This window comes from Lucilia cuprina, chromosome 5 (assembly GCF_022045245.1).
Source record: "Lucilia cuprina isolate Lc7/37 chromosome 5, ASM2204524v1, whole genome shotgun sequence".
Classification (NCBI taxonomy): domain Eukaryota; kingdom Metazoa; phylum Arthropoda; class Insecta; order Diptera; family Calliphoridae; genus Lucilia; species Lucilia cuprina.
Genome location: NC_060953.1, coordinates 65,113,217 through 65,130,627, shown reverse-complemented (window position 1 = coordinate 65,130,627; position 17,411 = coordinate 65,113,217). Strand labels below are relative to the sequence as shown.

Here is a 17,411-nt window from a genome sequence, read left to right as displayed (position 1 = left end):
TTTTGAAGATAATTGAATGAAATTTGGTACATGATTTTCTATTGTCCCAGGGACAAAGCCTATTGAATATATGTAAGATCGGTCCATTATTTCATCTAGCCCCCATACAACTGAACCCGGCGAATAGGGCTTTTAAGTTCATAATTATTTTTATTATACTCGTATCTCGACAAAACCAAATTCTATACTAGACTTATAAATAAATAAATTCTATAATTATAGATTCTTATATAAACCTAGATTAATAATAATAATTTTCCGTTGTGTTACATAAAATCGAAACTGTTGTTTAGCTGCGAGTGTAGAAAGATCTAATGGTTACATGATCCTAAATGATTTTAAATCGGACATAACCTCCGAAATGATATGCTTTGAGAGCAACTACCAAGACGATGTGAACCAGTTCACCTATCGTGATTGCAATTCCATATCGAGTTATAAAATATGCAAAAAATTTAGAATGAAATCAACACCATTCCGAGAGGCAAGTTTGTATACATTCAACAAATCTAAATATACATATGTATATATATAAAATGAAAGGTCTCTTAAATATCTATCTTATGATTCTATCTTGATTTCTGCAAACGACAGTCTGACTTCTCTACCTATTAGGATTGATTATATGCTATAAGTATAGACTCCGTTATATATAAATATCCGGAATATATGTACATTATCGTAAAATGACACAATTATATCACTCTTCTAGCGACAGAGAAGGGATTAGGGTTCTACAGTTGAAAAGAAAAGTCGACTTTTCGACTTTTTTTATTTAGTTAAAAGTAGACTTTTCGACTTTTTTCATTTAGTTAAAAGTCGACTTTTTGCATTTTATGAAAAGTCGATTTTTCAACTTTTCGACTTTTTTCATTTAAATAAAAGTCGACTTTTAGACTTTTCGAATATAAGTATTTTATAAATAGTCGACTTTTCGACTTTTTGACTATTTTCGACATCTTTCTACCTTTTTCCGACTATTTTTTTACTTTTTTCGAGTATTTCCGACTATTTTAGAGTTTTTGACTTTTTTCCACTTTTTTTAAATTTTTGACTTGTTTCTACAATTTTCGACTTTTTCCGACTTTTTTCGACTTTTTGACTATTTTCGACTTCTTTCTACCTATTTCCGACTATTTTTTTACTTTTTTCGAGTTTTTCCAACTATTTTAGAGTTTTTGACATTTTTCACTTTTTTAAAATTTTTGACTTGTTTCTACAATTTTCGATTTTTCGACTTATCGACTTTTTTCGACTTTCAGACTTTTCGGCTTTTTTCTACTTTTATTCACAAAGTTGATTTTTCGACTTTTTTCACAGACGATAGTCGAGTTATCGACTTTTTTGGAACAAAATAGTCGACTTCGACTTTTCGACTTTTTTCGACAAAAAGACGATTGTTCGATTATTCGAAAGTCGATTTATAGAACCCTAGAAGGGATTATACTCTTCCCTTTGCAAGTGATGTCAACTTTTAACACTTATATAAAACACACTTTTTAACATCTAGTGAGGAATGCATTACGCTAATAGCGCCTTTAGTAAAGAGATTTTACTACAGAAACCTCAGTAGTATTTTTTTTTTATCAATTTGAGGTTGCAATTTTTTATGGTTGATATCTGGCAGGCGATTCTTTATTGTGGTTTCTGAGTAAAAAAAGTAAAAAATATGTATATTCATTGAGAAATTGAAAAAAATACAAATAAAACAATTAACTACAAGTAAACAATTTATTAAAATTGTTGTTGTTATTTTTTTATTTAGTTTTTATACTTAGCTAACAAGTACAAGTACAAATAAGTCACTTTCATAAAAGTTATAAAGTCCAGCCATATAAACTGACTCATTTAAAAAGTATAAACTACAACAAACAAAGACTAAAATGAAATGCCTAAATATATAATTAAAACCATTTGATCACGTTCATTAAAAGTGCAGTTTTTAAAAAATACTAGATGTTTTTACCTTAAAAATATAATTAAACGTGGTTATATGTCAACAATTTGTCTATTGGTTTTTAAATTTATTTTTCTTTAGAAATTCTGTGGTAAATGTGTGTGAATTCTTCTAATGTATAAATGTACAAAAATTAATATAATAATAAGGGTTTTAAATAGCTTTTTGTAATTTAAATTTTTGTTTTCTTTTTTTTTCAATTATTTTTTTATAAAAAAAAATAAATAGTAAAGTTTTATATAAAATATTTATACATATACCTTCAGCTTTAAATTTATTTTATATAGCGTCATCATTTTTAGAAATTCTGGATTTATAAATTTTAAATGTTATTGCTGTTGTTGTTTGTTATTCAAAACACATTTGGTTTGGTTTTTTTTAAGTAAAAAATTATTTTTCTTTTCAAATTTATTAAACAAAATATGTTTTCAAGTGCGATAATTGTTTAATACTTTAGGAAATTATATAATATTATAAAACTTAAGTAAGATTAGAGTATTAAAAAAAAACTAAAAACTACTCAAGGCTTGAACTTGGTTTTTGTATATTTATCGGCTTTGAACTTTTCTAAAATATAAAAAATAAAACAAAGTTCTAATTCAAAACTTTTCTATTGCTTTAAATGTTCTAAATGTTATGAAAATATTTATTATTTGATAAACAAAATGTTTAAAAAGTTTAAAACAATTCAAACCTTGATTTTGTTCAAGGACTGTAATTGGGTTTTTTTTAATTCTTTATCAATTTTAATAAGTACCTTACCCTTTTCTAAGAATCGAGAAGTTTTGTAAAAAATATTACGCTTTAATATTTTATTATAAAAATACTTTTTTTAATGTCATATTTAAAAGTATTATATATATTCTTTGTTCTTTGTTGTAATAAAATGTTTAAATTTATATCGCAAAAAAGCAAACTTTATGTCAGAGTTGGAACAGTTTGAAACAATAAATATTCTTTGGTTTGAAATAACAAGTATTTAATAAACAATTAATTAAAATATAATAAGAAATCATGTAACCCTTTCACGCACAAAACTATTACGCTAGACTTTTTCTGAATATCTCTTCGCCACACACTTTATTTCGACGTAAAATGATCATTTTTGATGTAAAGTTACGCTCTAAATCGAAAAATATTGAAAAAATCTTAGGACACCGTTGTATATGGGATACGTCAAAGAGTTAAAGTTTTGAGATTACATCGTAAAGATTTAAATACATATTGGTTCTATATCTTTATTAGTTTATCCGGAAGCTGTATGTTTACTTTTTACAATAAATCCAAAAAGCTCAAGATGAAAATCGAAAAAATAACAAAGAGTCCCCCATTATAGATCATTTATATATTGTTATTCCATTATAATGGAATTATAATTATTATAATTATTGTTATTATACTTATACTTAGTCTTAAATATTATTAACTTTTGTCAATGAAAGCAGTTCATAATATTTATTCTGAAACTTTTTTCCTTAAGGAAAAGTACCAGTTTTACATCGATATAGTATTTAAACTTAAAAAAAGACACCTTCCATAGATTTTTGTTTACTTCAGACTCTATCACCCCTATTGTGAAAATTTTGTTCCTTTAAAATTTTCATTTCCCTCAAAGGGAAAATTGCCATCGTTATCTTGTTGTGAGCAATTCATTCACAATAGTTGATTTTGTATGGAACAGCTGTTTAATGTTTACAAAATTTCATCAACAAATTTCACAGCCGCGGAATTTTTTTTCACGATAAAAAATTTAGTGAACGAAAAAAGTGAAAAGGGAACATAATTCACGTGAAATTTTGATTGGCGATAGGGGGAATATGATTAATGTCATAATTCTAGATTCAATATAGGTATGTTATAAGAAAACTCAAAAATTTCAAAAACTAATTGAAGAACGAAAAGGCCAAATTTCAAAAAATTTCCTTAATTTTTTAAGGTTCAACGATAAGTATTAAAGTTTTTTAATGCTTAGGAGATATGAGTGTCTACCCCCCAACCAAATGACATTACACAAATCCGGTCTTATAAATCCATTCAGAGCAAATTTTTCTTGTTGGTTTTTTAGCTAGTCAAGTCCGTAACATTAGAGTTTCGTATACATAATATTTAGATCTTGTTATCTACACCTTTTTCAGAATCTTTTTAAATCATATTTTAAAACTGCAAAAATTTAACACTTATTTTTCTTTAAAATTCAGCTACATTGACAACATTCTTATGAAATTTACTGTAGAAAATAAGCAACAAATATTATGATATTTTTTAATAAAAGAAATCACTAATGGTTTATTTTTTTCTTATAAAGAATCTTTTTTTTTAATTTTCAGCCAAGAATTATAAAAACAAAAAGAAATTTTTAACCATTAAAAACATATCGAGAAATGGTAAGAAAGATGACAATACAAAAGATACACACACATACTACATAATGACAAAATCACAAAAGTGTTAAAAAAAACAACAACGGCAACAAAAACCATAATAAAAGCAACAACAGCAATAACATGGTTAAAATGTAAACAAAAAATGAGAAAAAAAGTAAAAGAATGTAGAATAAAACAAAATAACAATAATAAAAAAACCTGTTAAGAGATGTCAGTGTATTTGTTGTTACTGTTGTTATTATTGTTGTTGTTTTTTGTGTTTACCTTTTTAATGGCTTTTCAAATAGTGATGAGTATTGACAAAAAGTTGGGAAATTGTAGCAGGGAATGGGTAAAAGTGTACTTTTTCAAGTTTTCATACTTTTTAATATAAATTGTATTAGATAATATTTGATTTAGACGAAATCGAAGGAAATGAAGGGTTTTTCTATTTTTTTAAGATTTATTGCAATCCTTAGTTGTAGACAATTCTCCGAAAGATATGTACTATACTTTTCATTCGATATTCATTAGGAATAGTCCATTGTTATATACTTTTTTGATTTTTTTTTAATTTTCAAAGTCAACTTTTTTACCTTTTCAATTCTTTCATGACAAAGAATTGACTTCGAATTCTCAACTTTTTCAGAAAAAGGTACATTGTTCAAAAGGTACCTTTAAAAAAGTACCATTGGTACTTACATTGTTTAAAGTATTTGATTTGCGGGATTTCTTTATTATGTTGGCCTTTTTTAATGGCCGCGTTAAAGTAAAAAAATAAAAAAATAAAAAACTAAAACAAAGTTTGTTTCAATTTAAAGTCTTAAAAAAGACAACAAGGAAAGTAGTTTAGTTTTTAAATTAATAAAATTTCCAACTGAACGATTATAAACGAAAAAATTGGGTTAAATTTGAAAACATAAAACAAACTGGAAAAAATTCAACTAAAATTTAAACTTAATACCTATGTACTGAAAAAATGCAAAATACAAAAACAAAGAAGAAAACCACTTTGTTGTTGCAAAATTTTTATTTTGTTTTAAAACTTACCTTGAATGAATTTTTTTTTTGTTATTCTCTGGTTTAGTTTTGTTGAAAAAATTTTATAGTTTTTTTTTGTTTTTTACAAATCGACAATAGAAAGCCAAACAAAGCTTTAAAATTTACACACAAAAAACAAAAATAAATTACAGGTTTTTGAAAAAAAAACAAGAAATTGCTATTACAAAAACAAAACAATCAATAATTTAAATGAATGCAAAAAAAATATAAACAATAAATTTATTATAATTTTTTACACTCAAAAAAGTAACAATAATTGTATAAATTTATTCTTATTTATTTCTTTAATTTATCATAAATTTTTTCTGCTGGTATTAAATGATGATTACAGCATCATTATTAGCATCTTCTTCTTATTAGATATTTTTGACAGCAAAATAAAAACAGCTATTTACATTCTCTCTAATCTCGCACATGCACACACAAACACTCACGTATTCGTTTAACAAAAACAAATTATTTAATTTTGAATGCATTCATATTTATTTTTACAACTCAATGAAAAAATAACAAATATTTCCAAACAATAAACTCAAAATAGAAATTCATATTAAAAAAAAATTGGCCTAAATATCTAATTTCATAATTTTTTTTTTGCAAATGGTGAAATTTGTCTTCTTTTCTTCTTTCTTTTTTTATTATATTCATTAACCATAAAAAGCTTTAAATTTATTAACTAATTTAGTAAATGTATTTAACTGAAAAACACCAATACTAGAACACACGATAAACACCTTTTTTTGTTAATTTAACTTTTATTTGTTATAATTTCTATTTTTTTTTTAATTTCTTCTATAAATACGTTTACATTTTTCACTTAAATAGGAAATTCTTTTTTATTATTTCTTTAAATTTTATTCGTTGCGTAGTGGCTAATAAGTATAACGTTTTAAATTAATTAAATTTATTCAATATATAAAATACTTTTTTTTACTTCAATTAACAACACTCCACTAAAATCTATCCGTATCTTTCCGATGACTTTCTCTCTCGCCAACAATTCTCGTAGAACTGATTGAATGGCGAATGGCAGTGAAAAAGGAATATAGAAAATGTAAAGGTTGCCACTGTTTGGAAAATAATCATTAAATAAAGAATGACAAAGTTTTGCTGATTTAGGATTTAGGTGTCGATACATCAAAAAAGGGAAATTATAATATTAATAATTATTTACAATTATGTATTATATTTTTAGATAAAATTATATTTTAAAATTATAATTATTTGTTCGACCTTTCTGTTTTCATCAATAAAAAATTAAGTATTTGAGCTTGAGGTTAATTTTTCATCTAAAAGACAACATACTTTTTTCAAATCTGTTATATAACAGTAATATGGTATATTTTCCTCAATTAAAAGAGTATGTATAAATGTTGGACCTGGTCCACACTAGGAAACTTTTTCTTAATTTTCTTTTGAAGTTTCCTTAATGTTCATCACACATAGAAACTTTTGTTTCTGAAACGTGCGTGTAAATTGCATTGATTTGTTGTACGAATGAGAAGAATAACTACAGGCTCACACTGAGAAACTTTTGATTTTATGTGTGAGAGAAAGAGATGGTTGATATTTCTTTCTCTTAAACACAAAAATCAAAACAAAGTTTCCGAGTACGAGAAGCTCCGCACCGCGAGCAAGTTTGCAAAATCAATAGTTTCCCAAAAAAAGTTTATTAGTGTGGACCGGCAAAGCTTAATATTTTCTAATGGTTTCAACATATAATTTTGTAGTTCATGAAAAAGAAAATTAATTTTTTTATCCTATTGTTTTTCCCCCAATAGCGCGGAACTTATTATGAGATTGTGCTGGTACGTGTAACTCACAAATATATTGTTCCCACGTTCACCTAAAAAAATATTGGCAAGAATACTTCTATACATACAACTGGAACTTTCGATTTGGGATTTTTAGCTCGTAAGTATGTAAAATATACTATGACCCTTACTTTAACAACGATTATTTCAAAAATTAGTTATGTAAATAGATTGTTTTGGAAAAATTAGTTTTTTCTCAATTTTAAAACAAATTTTGCTAACAGGCGATTTGTTAAACAAAAACGCCATTAATCTGGTAACAAGGAAATATCATAATACTGGCAACCTCTCATTATAACACACAGGGTGACTCAAATATCTTAAAATCTTTTTTTCTCTGTGAAGCAAAAGCTCTCAATAATAATGGATTTGTTAAAAAAACTACGGTAAAGTTAAATTAGTGCGTAATATTTTTAATATATTTAAAAAAATCTTAAATGAAATTTGTTATAAATGATTTGTCATAAAAAGTAAATTTTATAAAACTTTAAAAAGTTTAGTAAAAATTCGAATTTACTTCAAATTTGTTTAGGTAATTGCTCAACATGGTAAAGAATTTAAAAAATTAATGTTAAATAATATTATTTTTGCTTTAAAACAAGTTTCTTAACTTTGATAATTATAGAAATCAAGCTGCCGTCGTTAACGGCTAACGGCGTCAATACTTGTCGGCACTGGTATCTACAAACAGCTGTTCGTATTAAATCATGTGCGATTATTGAAATTAGTTCGGTGAAACGTGCTGCATTAAATTTATTGGAAATCATATAATTCTAATAAAATTATTGTTAAAAAGTGTCATAAAGTGCTATTCTAAGTGATAAATATAATAAGTTATGAAAAGTTAAAAAATTTTCATCAAAATTGTGAAATTAATTTGGCTGAGAAAAAACGTGACCTTAAATTAGGGAACTAACGGTAAAAGTAGCAAAAACAGCAACAACAACAATTTTTACATATAGACAGCAAAAAGTGGGCTCGTCTTTCAATGAAACACGTCGTAGATATACAATTTTTTTGTAGTATGTATAAATAAATAAAATCTAATGATAAACAAAAACAAATATAAATAGTTGAAATAAACATAGAAGCAGAGAAATTTAATGAATGACTGTATTGCTTGTGTATCCCGGTATTGTACAATTTAATATTTATACTCACAGATAGTGAAATCAACTTTTTGTTGTAAAAGATTAAATATTTTAAATAAATTATAAAAATTTGCTGATAAAAGCTAAATTTACAGCGCTAGAGAAACGTCACAATAAAATCAACTTTACATATTTTTAATCAGGTGAGTGGGTTATTTTTTTATTTACGTTTTATTTACTTTGTTATTATTGTGTTCTTAAATATAATTAATTTATACAATATGTTCAGCTACTTATACATTATTTGTTTTAAATTTGCACGCTTTTTTTATTTTTGCGCATTTTTTTTATAAATATTTTGTTTTTATTAACCATACTAGACTGCATCTTCTTTATTGATTTAATTAAATCATTTATTTTGTTGCTTTTTCTATAAATGTCAAGGTTAATAAACTTTTGCATAATTCGTAAACTTTTGCATATTGATTTTTGTTTATAATTTATTTTTGGTTTTTTGTACTTTGTGCCCACATACACATTTGTTTGTAAAAAATTTCTTATTGTGATTTTAAAAGAAAATCATTTTATTCTAAAAATATCTTATTGGAATAGGATTTTATAATAGAAACCATGATGATGCTTAGTACATCCTGATAGAAACCAAAGAATATAAAAAATTACATTTTTCAACAGACGTTTATAAAAAAAATCGAAAAGTCAAAATCGGCAATGAGGTTTTAGGATTTTTAAATCGACTTTCGACAAGTCGTTTTGTTCCAAAACGTCTATAACTCGACTATCGTCTGTGAAAAAAGTCCAAAAGTCGACTTTGGAAATAAAAGGTCGAAAGAAGTCAAAAAGTCGGAAAGTCAAAAAGTCGAAAAAAGTCGAAAATAGTAAAAAAGTCGGAAAAAAGTCGAAAATAGTCGGAAAAAGTCAAAAATAGTTAAAAAGTCGAAAATAGTCGACAAGTCTGAAATTCTTGAAAAGTCGGAAAAAGTCAATAATAGTCGAAAAAAATCGAAAATAGTCAAAAAGTCAAAAAAAGTCAATAAGTCGGAAAAAAGTCGAAAAAAGTCAGAAAAAGTCGAAAATAATCGGAAAATGTCAAAAATAGTTAAAAAGTCGAAAATAGTCGACAAGTCTGAACTTCTTGAAAAGTCGAAAAAAATAGAAAATAGTCAAAAAGTCGAAAAAATAGGAAAGTCGTAAAAAGTAGAAAATAGTCGAAAAGTCGAAAAATCGACTTTTAACTAACTGAAAAAAGTCGAAAAATCGAATTTGCATAAAATGCAAAAAGTTGAAAAGTCGACTTTTAACTAAATGAAAAAGTTGAAAAGTCGACTTTTAACTAAATGAAAAAGTCGAATAGTCGTCTTTTACCTAAATGCAAAAAGTTGAAAAGTTGACTTTTCGTTTCAACTATAAAACCCTATGAGGTTTTATCTATTTTCCCAGATGGACCCTTGATAGAAAGCTTTCTGAACGTACTGTTCAAAATTGAAAGTAACTTGGAATCCTCCATACCGATCTAATTATGTAGTAGTGATAAGTAGGAATATACTGTTGAGTTTATATTCTCTCAACAACCTGGTAATCTATACGCTCAAAAGTTCTTAATATTAGATTTTCTTTTAAAAACTATGCACAAATGTAGTAGCACAGCCAATCAGCTAACACTGAAATGAAGGCTCGTCTACAACAACAACAAAATATTTATAAAAAATACATTACGAATACATACTATTACTACACGTACAATACTACAGTCAGAGAAGCAAAATATGGAATACAGCTAAAAATAAACCAGCGCAATAATAACGTCATTGTATGAGGAGCTGGCTAAACAGGGTAGTTTGATAGGTTGGTTTAGGTGGTAATGGTGGTGGCGGCTACAATTTGTATTAGTAGAAGAAAGGTTAGGTCTACCCTCAACATACAGCACACGTATACTATTTACATTATTATGTAATAACAACAAAACAATTTTGTATTTGTAAGCTAAAAGCTTTTATCTATTACGATTTTTGTTATTATATGTTTTGTTCATTTGATTTAATTTTATAAATGTTCAGAATCAAAACAAAAGTAAAGTCAATTTGTTAACACTAAAAGCAATTGCATCTGTTGTAAATTTTAAAATGTTGTTCACGCGATTTAAAAAAAAAATTGTTTTTGAAAACGATTTCATTTTGTATTTGCTTTAAAATTAGAAAAAAAAAAAAATAAATTAATAAAAAAATAAAATTAAAAGAAAATATAGAATTTACGTAATTAATTGTTGTTAAATATTGTTGATAAACAAGTTAATAATAATTTTCTCTCTTCGAACATTTGTCGTTTTGTTTTATAGACATTAGGTGAAAAGGTTTTGTAATCTTTAATCATATTCTAAGAATGTGCAAAAATAATAATAATAAAATTATAAAACCCAAGCACAATAAATAAATATTTGTTAGCTTATGATTGTTTGTTGCTTTTTCTACCCAACAATACGTTAATTTTTATTTCATAGTCATCCATTTAGTTGTCGTTAACACTTTGTAGAGTCAACTACAAAAATCCGCTTCCGCTTTGTTTTATTTAAATTTGTCTTTTAGTCTTAACACAATTTTCTTAAAAAAAAAAATTAAATAATCTTAAACAAAATGGGTGAGTTGGTTTGGACATTAGTTTGGCGCCCTTTTAATTTTAAAATAAAAAAAACTGATAATAATTTTGTAAATATTTTGTAACTTCATTTGTTTGAATGTTTTGCTGTTAATGAGTTGTGCTTGAGTTTTTTGACATTTCTTATTTAATTCCTTTAATATCAATTACTTTCTTATCAGTGTCATTTGATTTCAAGTGTGTTTGTCCACAAGTCTATACTAGTCTTTGCTGGAAATTTGTTGTACGTTTACAATTCTTCTTGTGTTTTTTTTTGTGTTTATCAACATTGAGTTTACTGTGTAATGTTTATTTAATACTTTGTTTGACCATTATCTATTTTCCCTGCTTATTTGAAATAACGATTATATGTCATATTGTAAATTGAGTAATTAAAACAATAAAATGTTCAATGATCGAAAAAGGGTATAAATTATTTGTAATATGCGGTATAGGTAAGAGTAATTTCTCTTATAAAAGGCTGTCTAAAAGAAAAAAGTGTGCAAATGTTGAAAATGACATTTCGTCAAGCAATGAGCACCAGAGAGTCATAATTTTCGACTTTGTATGGTCTGTATAAACTTAAACGCTTGCGAATTAAAAAGGCCCGGTGCAACCACCTGACTAACTCGGATGCCGGACACATTCGATTCACCACAGCCCGGTGTCTCCGGAGATTTTCTAGGTCCGCACCGGATACGAGGGGCATTCTTATTCTTGTGATATCATTAAGGGGGTATTTTGCGCATTTTTCGCCTAATGCCAGGACACAAAAACTGCCGTCCCACTGGGATCAAACAGACCATTAAGCCGCCCAATATGGAACAGACTCTTGATAGGTTTCGTACGTGCACATTTAAGTGCTGGAATCCTTTAGGGATTCAATCGGACTGCTCCATCGATTTCCCTATCTCAGTGATAGAAGAAGCAGTCGATAAAGCGAGTACTGACAGACTGCCCAATATGGGAAACAGATGTCTTCCAGGTGGGAGGGGTAGTTCTAAGTATTGAGCTCGTCCTATGACCCGTCTGACAAGGGTGACACCCCTTAGAGCCAGCCAGCTTGGGCAGAGGTGATTCCGTCGGCTTAGCTTATAGGATTCATTGCACTTAAGCCTTCGCATAGCGACCCTTCGTAAAGGAAAGGTAGACATCTTTGAGTTTCGATTTGATCTTTTTAAACTTGTTCTTTTACATATCTAGTTAATCTAGTTACTACCCACATCCATAATGCTTTTTGAAATACCAACAAAGTCTTGGAAAATGATCTGACGTTATAAATTTACTTAAGTTACTTGCAAATTGTAAATCCCCTGCGGGGTAATTTACGAAAGTTATTTCTTGAGAATTTAAATCTTGTACACACTGGAAATTAATACATTATTAAATGAAGACAATACAGAAAAAGATTTAGTTTCGACCAATGGCTACTATCAACTATTGATTGACTAAAGACAAATCTGTAGTCTAATGTCAAACTAAAGATTCAAATAAAGACTAAACTATGATCTATTTAATGAGTATAATTGATCTTGACTATAGGCTAAAACATAGTCTCGTATTAAAGCCGAAGATCCACTCCCTTTGCGTTCAACGCTTCAAGTTACATGCGACACTTTTTTAGCGTAAATTTTTTGTTTTATTTTTAAAAAACTTCGCGTTTTTCTACAGCTTTAATTAATTTTTTCATCATTAAACCCAATTAATTTTATTAAAACTTATAAATATGCATTAAATAAACAATATAAAATGTCAAAATCAGCTGACATGTTCGTGGGCCGCTTGTGCTTAAAAAAAATGTTGAAAGTAGATCTACTTTAAGCATTCTACGCTTTTGTACTTGCAACTTTCAACATACAAATACATTGATTTTACTTTTTTGACAGACGCGTAGAATGCGAAAGAGTGGTGTGGACCTCCAACTTAAGATTTAACTGTTATCTCGACTATGGACTAAAGGGAGATGATAGTTTCGATTATGGACAAAACTAAAGTCGTTACTAAACTATTATCTCGTTTAAAGACTAAAACATACATTGATTCTATTTTTTTGATATACGCGTAAAATGCGAGAAATCGTAGAACGCTTAAGACCTAAGTGTTATCTCGACTATAGACAGCTCTTCCGACTATGGACTAAAGGGAGACGATAGTTTCGATTATGGACAAAACTAAAGTCTCTACTAAACTATTATTTGGTTTAAAGACTAAAACATAGTCTCGACTAAACTATAGTCCCGACTTAAGACTAATCTTTAGCCTGGAATAAAGACTAAGCTGTATATATAGTATAGACTTCCATATAAACTAAGCCATAGTCTATAGTTGAGATTAACCTTTAGTTCCGATTAGAGACTAAACTATTGTCACGATCATATAATGAACCATAGTCTCGACTATAATCTAGACTATTACTATATAGTCTCGACAAAGGATAAATTATAGTCAAGACTTTTGTAGTTTCGGCTATACAGACACATCTTCATAACTCATCCATTGAGGTTGTGACTCCAATTGTAATTAAACTATTAAAATAACTTTACATATAAAAAGATCGTCAAGGGATCTAAAATGCATGACTTCTTCAGCAACAAAGGAAATTTTTCTTTTCAAAATTAACTATCTTCAGAGCTTGTAGTTTTAATTGTAATCTTAATATTAATAATTGACCCTGTCGATCACTTATATTAAAACTTTGCAAGAAATAAAAATACCTAAAGTTCAATACCACAAAACTAACCGAAACAAAAATTTCTGGGTTTTATTTATAACAATTTAAATTTTTTGTATATAAATGTAAATTTTAACAAATTTACATTTCCCTTAAGCTAAAAATGCGGTAATATCAAATTCTACAAATTTGTTTTTCATTTAATTTAAGTGTAATTTAGTTTATTTTTTATCAAAATCTATTTTATTTATAAAAAAACAATTAATTGTATTTTATTTAATTAACCGGTTCAATTTGTTGTTTATTTTTTTATTTATGTATGAGTATTTTGGCTGCAATTTTAAAAACTGCTGTTAAAATACACAACAAAACGTGTCTACTGTTGTAGTCTTGTGACTTATAAATTAACAAATAATAATTTTAATTGTTTTGTGAAAAACGTTTCAATAAACTTTTAACGCATGTTAATTGTTTGCAATTATTTGTAACAGTTTAAAATATGAGTTTAAATCTAGTGTTTCTTGTATGAGTTTAATGCCTTTTCTAAGGCATACACGAAACGTATGAAATTCATAATATATTGAAGGCTTTGAATTTCATTCTTTATCACGATCTATACATGACGTTATGGAAGTCCATCCAAATTTTCGTTTTGAAGACGTATTATGAATAACCTGCTGCTGGAGATACTGATTGTGTACGATCGATGATCCAACGAGTTTTGAGTTAAGATATATAAATACTCTTGTATAATATGAAGAGGTTTGTATTGCACTAACCTTTCTGATACTCTACTACTTTCATATTTGTTCTAACCAGACTTTTTGAAAAGAGAAAAATTTCTAATTTTCGTATTTAGAAGAAAAAGCAATAGTTTTTATGGGACCCTTATTACCCTTATGCTGGAGGTCCAAACTACGAGTCTTCGCGTTAAAGCATTACGCGCTTTTCATACCTCCTTTGCGTTCTACGCTTCAAGTTACATGCGATGCTTTTTAAGCGTACATTTTTTGTGTTATTTTTAAAAAAACTTTGCGTTTTTTACAGCTTTTATTTACTTTTTATCATTTATTAATTACTCATTTTATTTTATTAAAATTGATAAATACGCATTAAATAAACAATATAAAATGTCAAAATCAACTGACATGTTCGTGTGCCGCTTGTAACGCTTATAAAAGTAGAAAGTAAATCTACTTTAAGCATTCTACTCGTCAAGGAATTCTACTCTTTTGTGCTTTTGTGTAACTTTGAGTATTCAAATACATTGATACTACTTTTTTGACAGACGCATAGAATGCGAGAAAGCTCAGAACGCGTGATGTGAACCTCCAGCTTTAGAAGGCTTTCTATGTGTTTATAGGAGCTATTGAAATCACTTCTATAGTACGACCTTGATATTAAAAGTTTTACTTTTTATCTTGAAGATGTAAATTACATTACAAATTTGTTATTTTTAGATTCAAAATCAATAGTTTTTCTTTCGAATCTTTAAGTGTCTTTTAATGAGAACGTTGCGATTCCAAATAAATTTCAAATTTCCTTTTATTTAAAAACAAGATGTACACAGAGATAAAAAGGCGATTTCAAATTATACACGCTTGGTACCAAATTTAAACAAATGTATTAACAATTTTTCAATAACATCAGTTGTCAAAGATAGTTGTCAAATCAACAACAAGATATACAAAAATACACGACGTTATAAAATAAAAAATAAATAAATAATGTGTTATAAAAGTGACAACTCTTTGTTGTCAAACAAAACATTGCGTTGTCGAAATGACAACGTTGCATTGCCGAAATTATAACTAGTTGTTATTACAATTTTATGCACAACCTTTGACAATGTTGTTAGGTCACTTTTGACAACAGATTATATCACTATCGGTATGTTTCTATCAGTTTTTCCCTCTGTATAGATATAGAAGTCATTAAATGTGTTTCTACAGTGGGACGAAGTTATGCTAAAATAACATTTGATTTTTTTGGCAGGCGGAAGATCTATAAGCATAATATAAAAAGTTTCTCCCTTCTTCATAATAGGATTCACATGTAAATTTATAATTTTAAAAAGCTAAAGTTTTATACAATATTTAGAAGTTGTTCAGTGGAAATTTCATAGAACTTGGGTCTACTGCTGAAGACATTTTAGAAGGTATATTTACTCCTTCTCTTTAACAACCCGCATTTTAAAAGAGTGTAATTCAATTAAAAATATGAAATTGTTTATTATTATCTAAGTTGTTATTATTCTGTCTTCGTATCTTATAGGGAACATCTTGAAACAATCTCTTAAAGAACCTCTTTAAAGATCTTCTGTGAACACCTATTCACTAGTCGTTGCTAAAGTCAATAAAGCAATTCTTAAAGTATAAAGTGTAGTATGTGTGTGTAATAGTTGTTACTAAAATAATTATTTACATTTGTTATTTTTTTGTAAATTAATCTAAAGAAATGTTTATGCCATAAAAATATATATATTGTCTAAGGTCGGTTGTCAACCTCAAGACTTAATATTAAAAATACCATAGCAACTGTATAAATAGCATTAAAGAGCTCTACTTTTCAGAATCAAAATTTTTAAAATTTAGAATTATCCATTGACGTAGATTTTAAAGGCTATTTATAACAAAAATGTTTAATTTAATTTTCGTTAAAAATGTTTAAACATTAAAATAGAGCAGATTATATATACGCAATATATTCCGGAAGCTGTATTAATATATAAATTATTTTTGGAACATTAAACAAGTTTACTTTGTAATCTATGTGGGGTCACTGTCACCCCAAAGTCTTTTTTTGTTGTATTTTAAGAACCGTAGAACATAGGTATATCTCTTCAAAAAAGACCACCTGTTTTCAAACAACAAATTTCTTTAACATTTAATATGACTTTTGTCAATAGTTATCAGTTGAAATAATATATTTACAAACATATGTTTATGAAATGTTTGCAAATATAGATCGAAATAGCCTCCCCACATACATACTTACATACATAAATAAATAATTGTTCTATACCTTTTTTATTTGCGTTTTACTTTCATTGATTAAATTCTTTTTTTTTTATTAGATTGTCACTTATGACATACAGAAATACTTTCCCAATCGTTGATTATAAAAAATATGCCCACTGCTGCTTATCTTGTGGGTTGGTCGTTTGAACAACCTGCACTATTTTTTATTTCTAATTCTTATCAATTTTGATTGTGTTACTTTTATTTTATTGCGATTTTTTTGTATGTTAAAAGTTGTATGTCATTTAGTTGTATGTATATTATATATTTGTTTTTAGTAATGGTTTTGACTTTGAAATTATTATCGAATGGTACTGGGTACGTACATCGCTATGGAGTTAAAGATTGTGGTCTTATCAGTAGCCGAAATTATTAAAAAAAAGTTTGACTAGAAATCGTTGTTTGATGTCAATTGTTTCTGTGTTTTATGACAAAAATATTGGATTTTCTTTGTTGGTTTGTTTCGTTTATCAATTTATGTTCATAGACAAATAAATATTGTAGATTGACAATGTGACAATGAAGTTGTTTCCGTTACTGAAGTAGAGAAGAGTTACTTCCAATTCGAAGAGGTATGTGGAGTACATAGTACATTTTTGGACTTTTATATTTTGCAAACTCATGGTTTCTTTGCTGAACTAGAACTGAACAAGAACTCAACTAGAACTGAACTAGTACTAAACTAGAATTAAACTAGAACTGAACTAGAACTGAACTAGAACTGAACTAGAACTGAACTAGAACTGAACTAGAACTGAACTAGAACTGAACTAGAACTGAACTA

General features: G+C 27.3%; 2 protein-coding genes across 10 annotated transcripts in view; one reads left to right on the top strand and one right to left on the bottom strand.

The window, feature by feature from the left end:
• LOC111675068 (protein draper) overlaps positions 1 to 6,397 on the bottom strand; it is a 49,197-nt gene extending 42,800 nt beyond the window's left edge. For 3 of the 8 annotated variants that reach the window (XM_046953180.1, XM_046953181.1, XM_046953182.1), the window contains exons 1-2: positions 6,117 to 6,279; positions 5,371 to 5,474 (exon numbers count right to left, since the gene is read on the bottom strand). The gene's annotated coding sequence lies outside the window, so the exon portion shown is untranslated. Of the gene's footprint in view, positions 1 to 5,370; positions 5,475 to 6,116; positions 6,282 to 6,306 lie in introns of those variants that run through there. The other 5 variants (XM_046953175.1, XM_046953179.1, XM_046953176.1 and 2 more) reach the window with 4 other exon arrangements.
• Positions 6,398 to 7,895: 1,498 nt separating this feature from the next.
• LOC111675046 (glycerol kinase) overlaps positions 7,896 to 17,411 on the top strand; it is a 16,454-nt gene continuing 6,938 nt past the window's right edge. Inside the window, exon 1 of one of the 2 annotated variants that reach the window (XM_046952606.1) lies at positions 7,896 to 8,490. Coding sequence is in view for 1 of the 2 variants with exons in the window: in XM_023435743.2 (XP_023291511.2) it covers positions 10,936 to 10,939 (4 nt within the window). In the remaining variant the exon portion in view is untranslated. Of the gene's footprint in view, positions 8,491 to 10,677; positions 10,940 to 17,411 lie in introns of those variants that run through there. The other variant, XM_023435743.2, reaches the window with a different exon arrangement.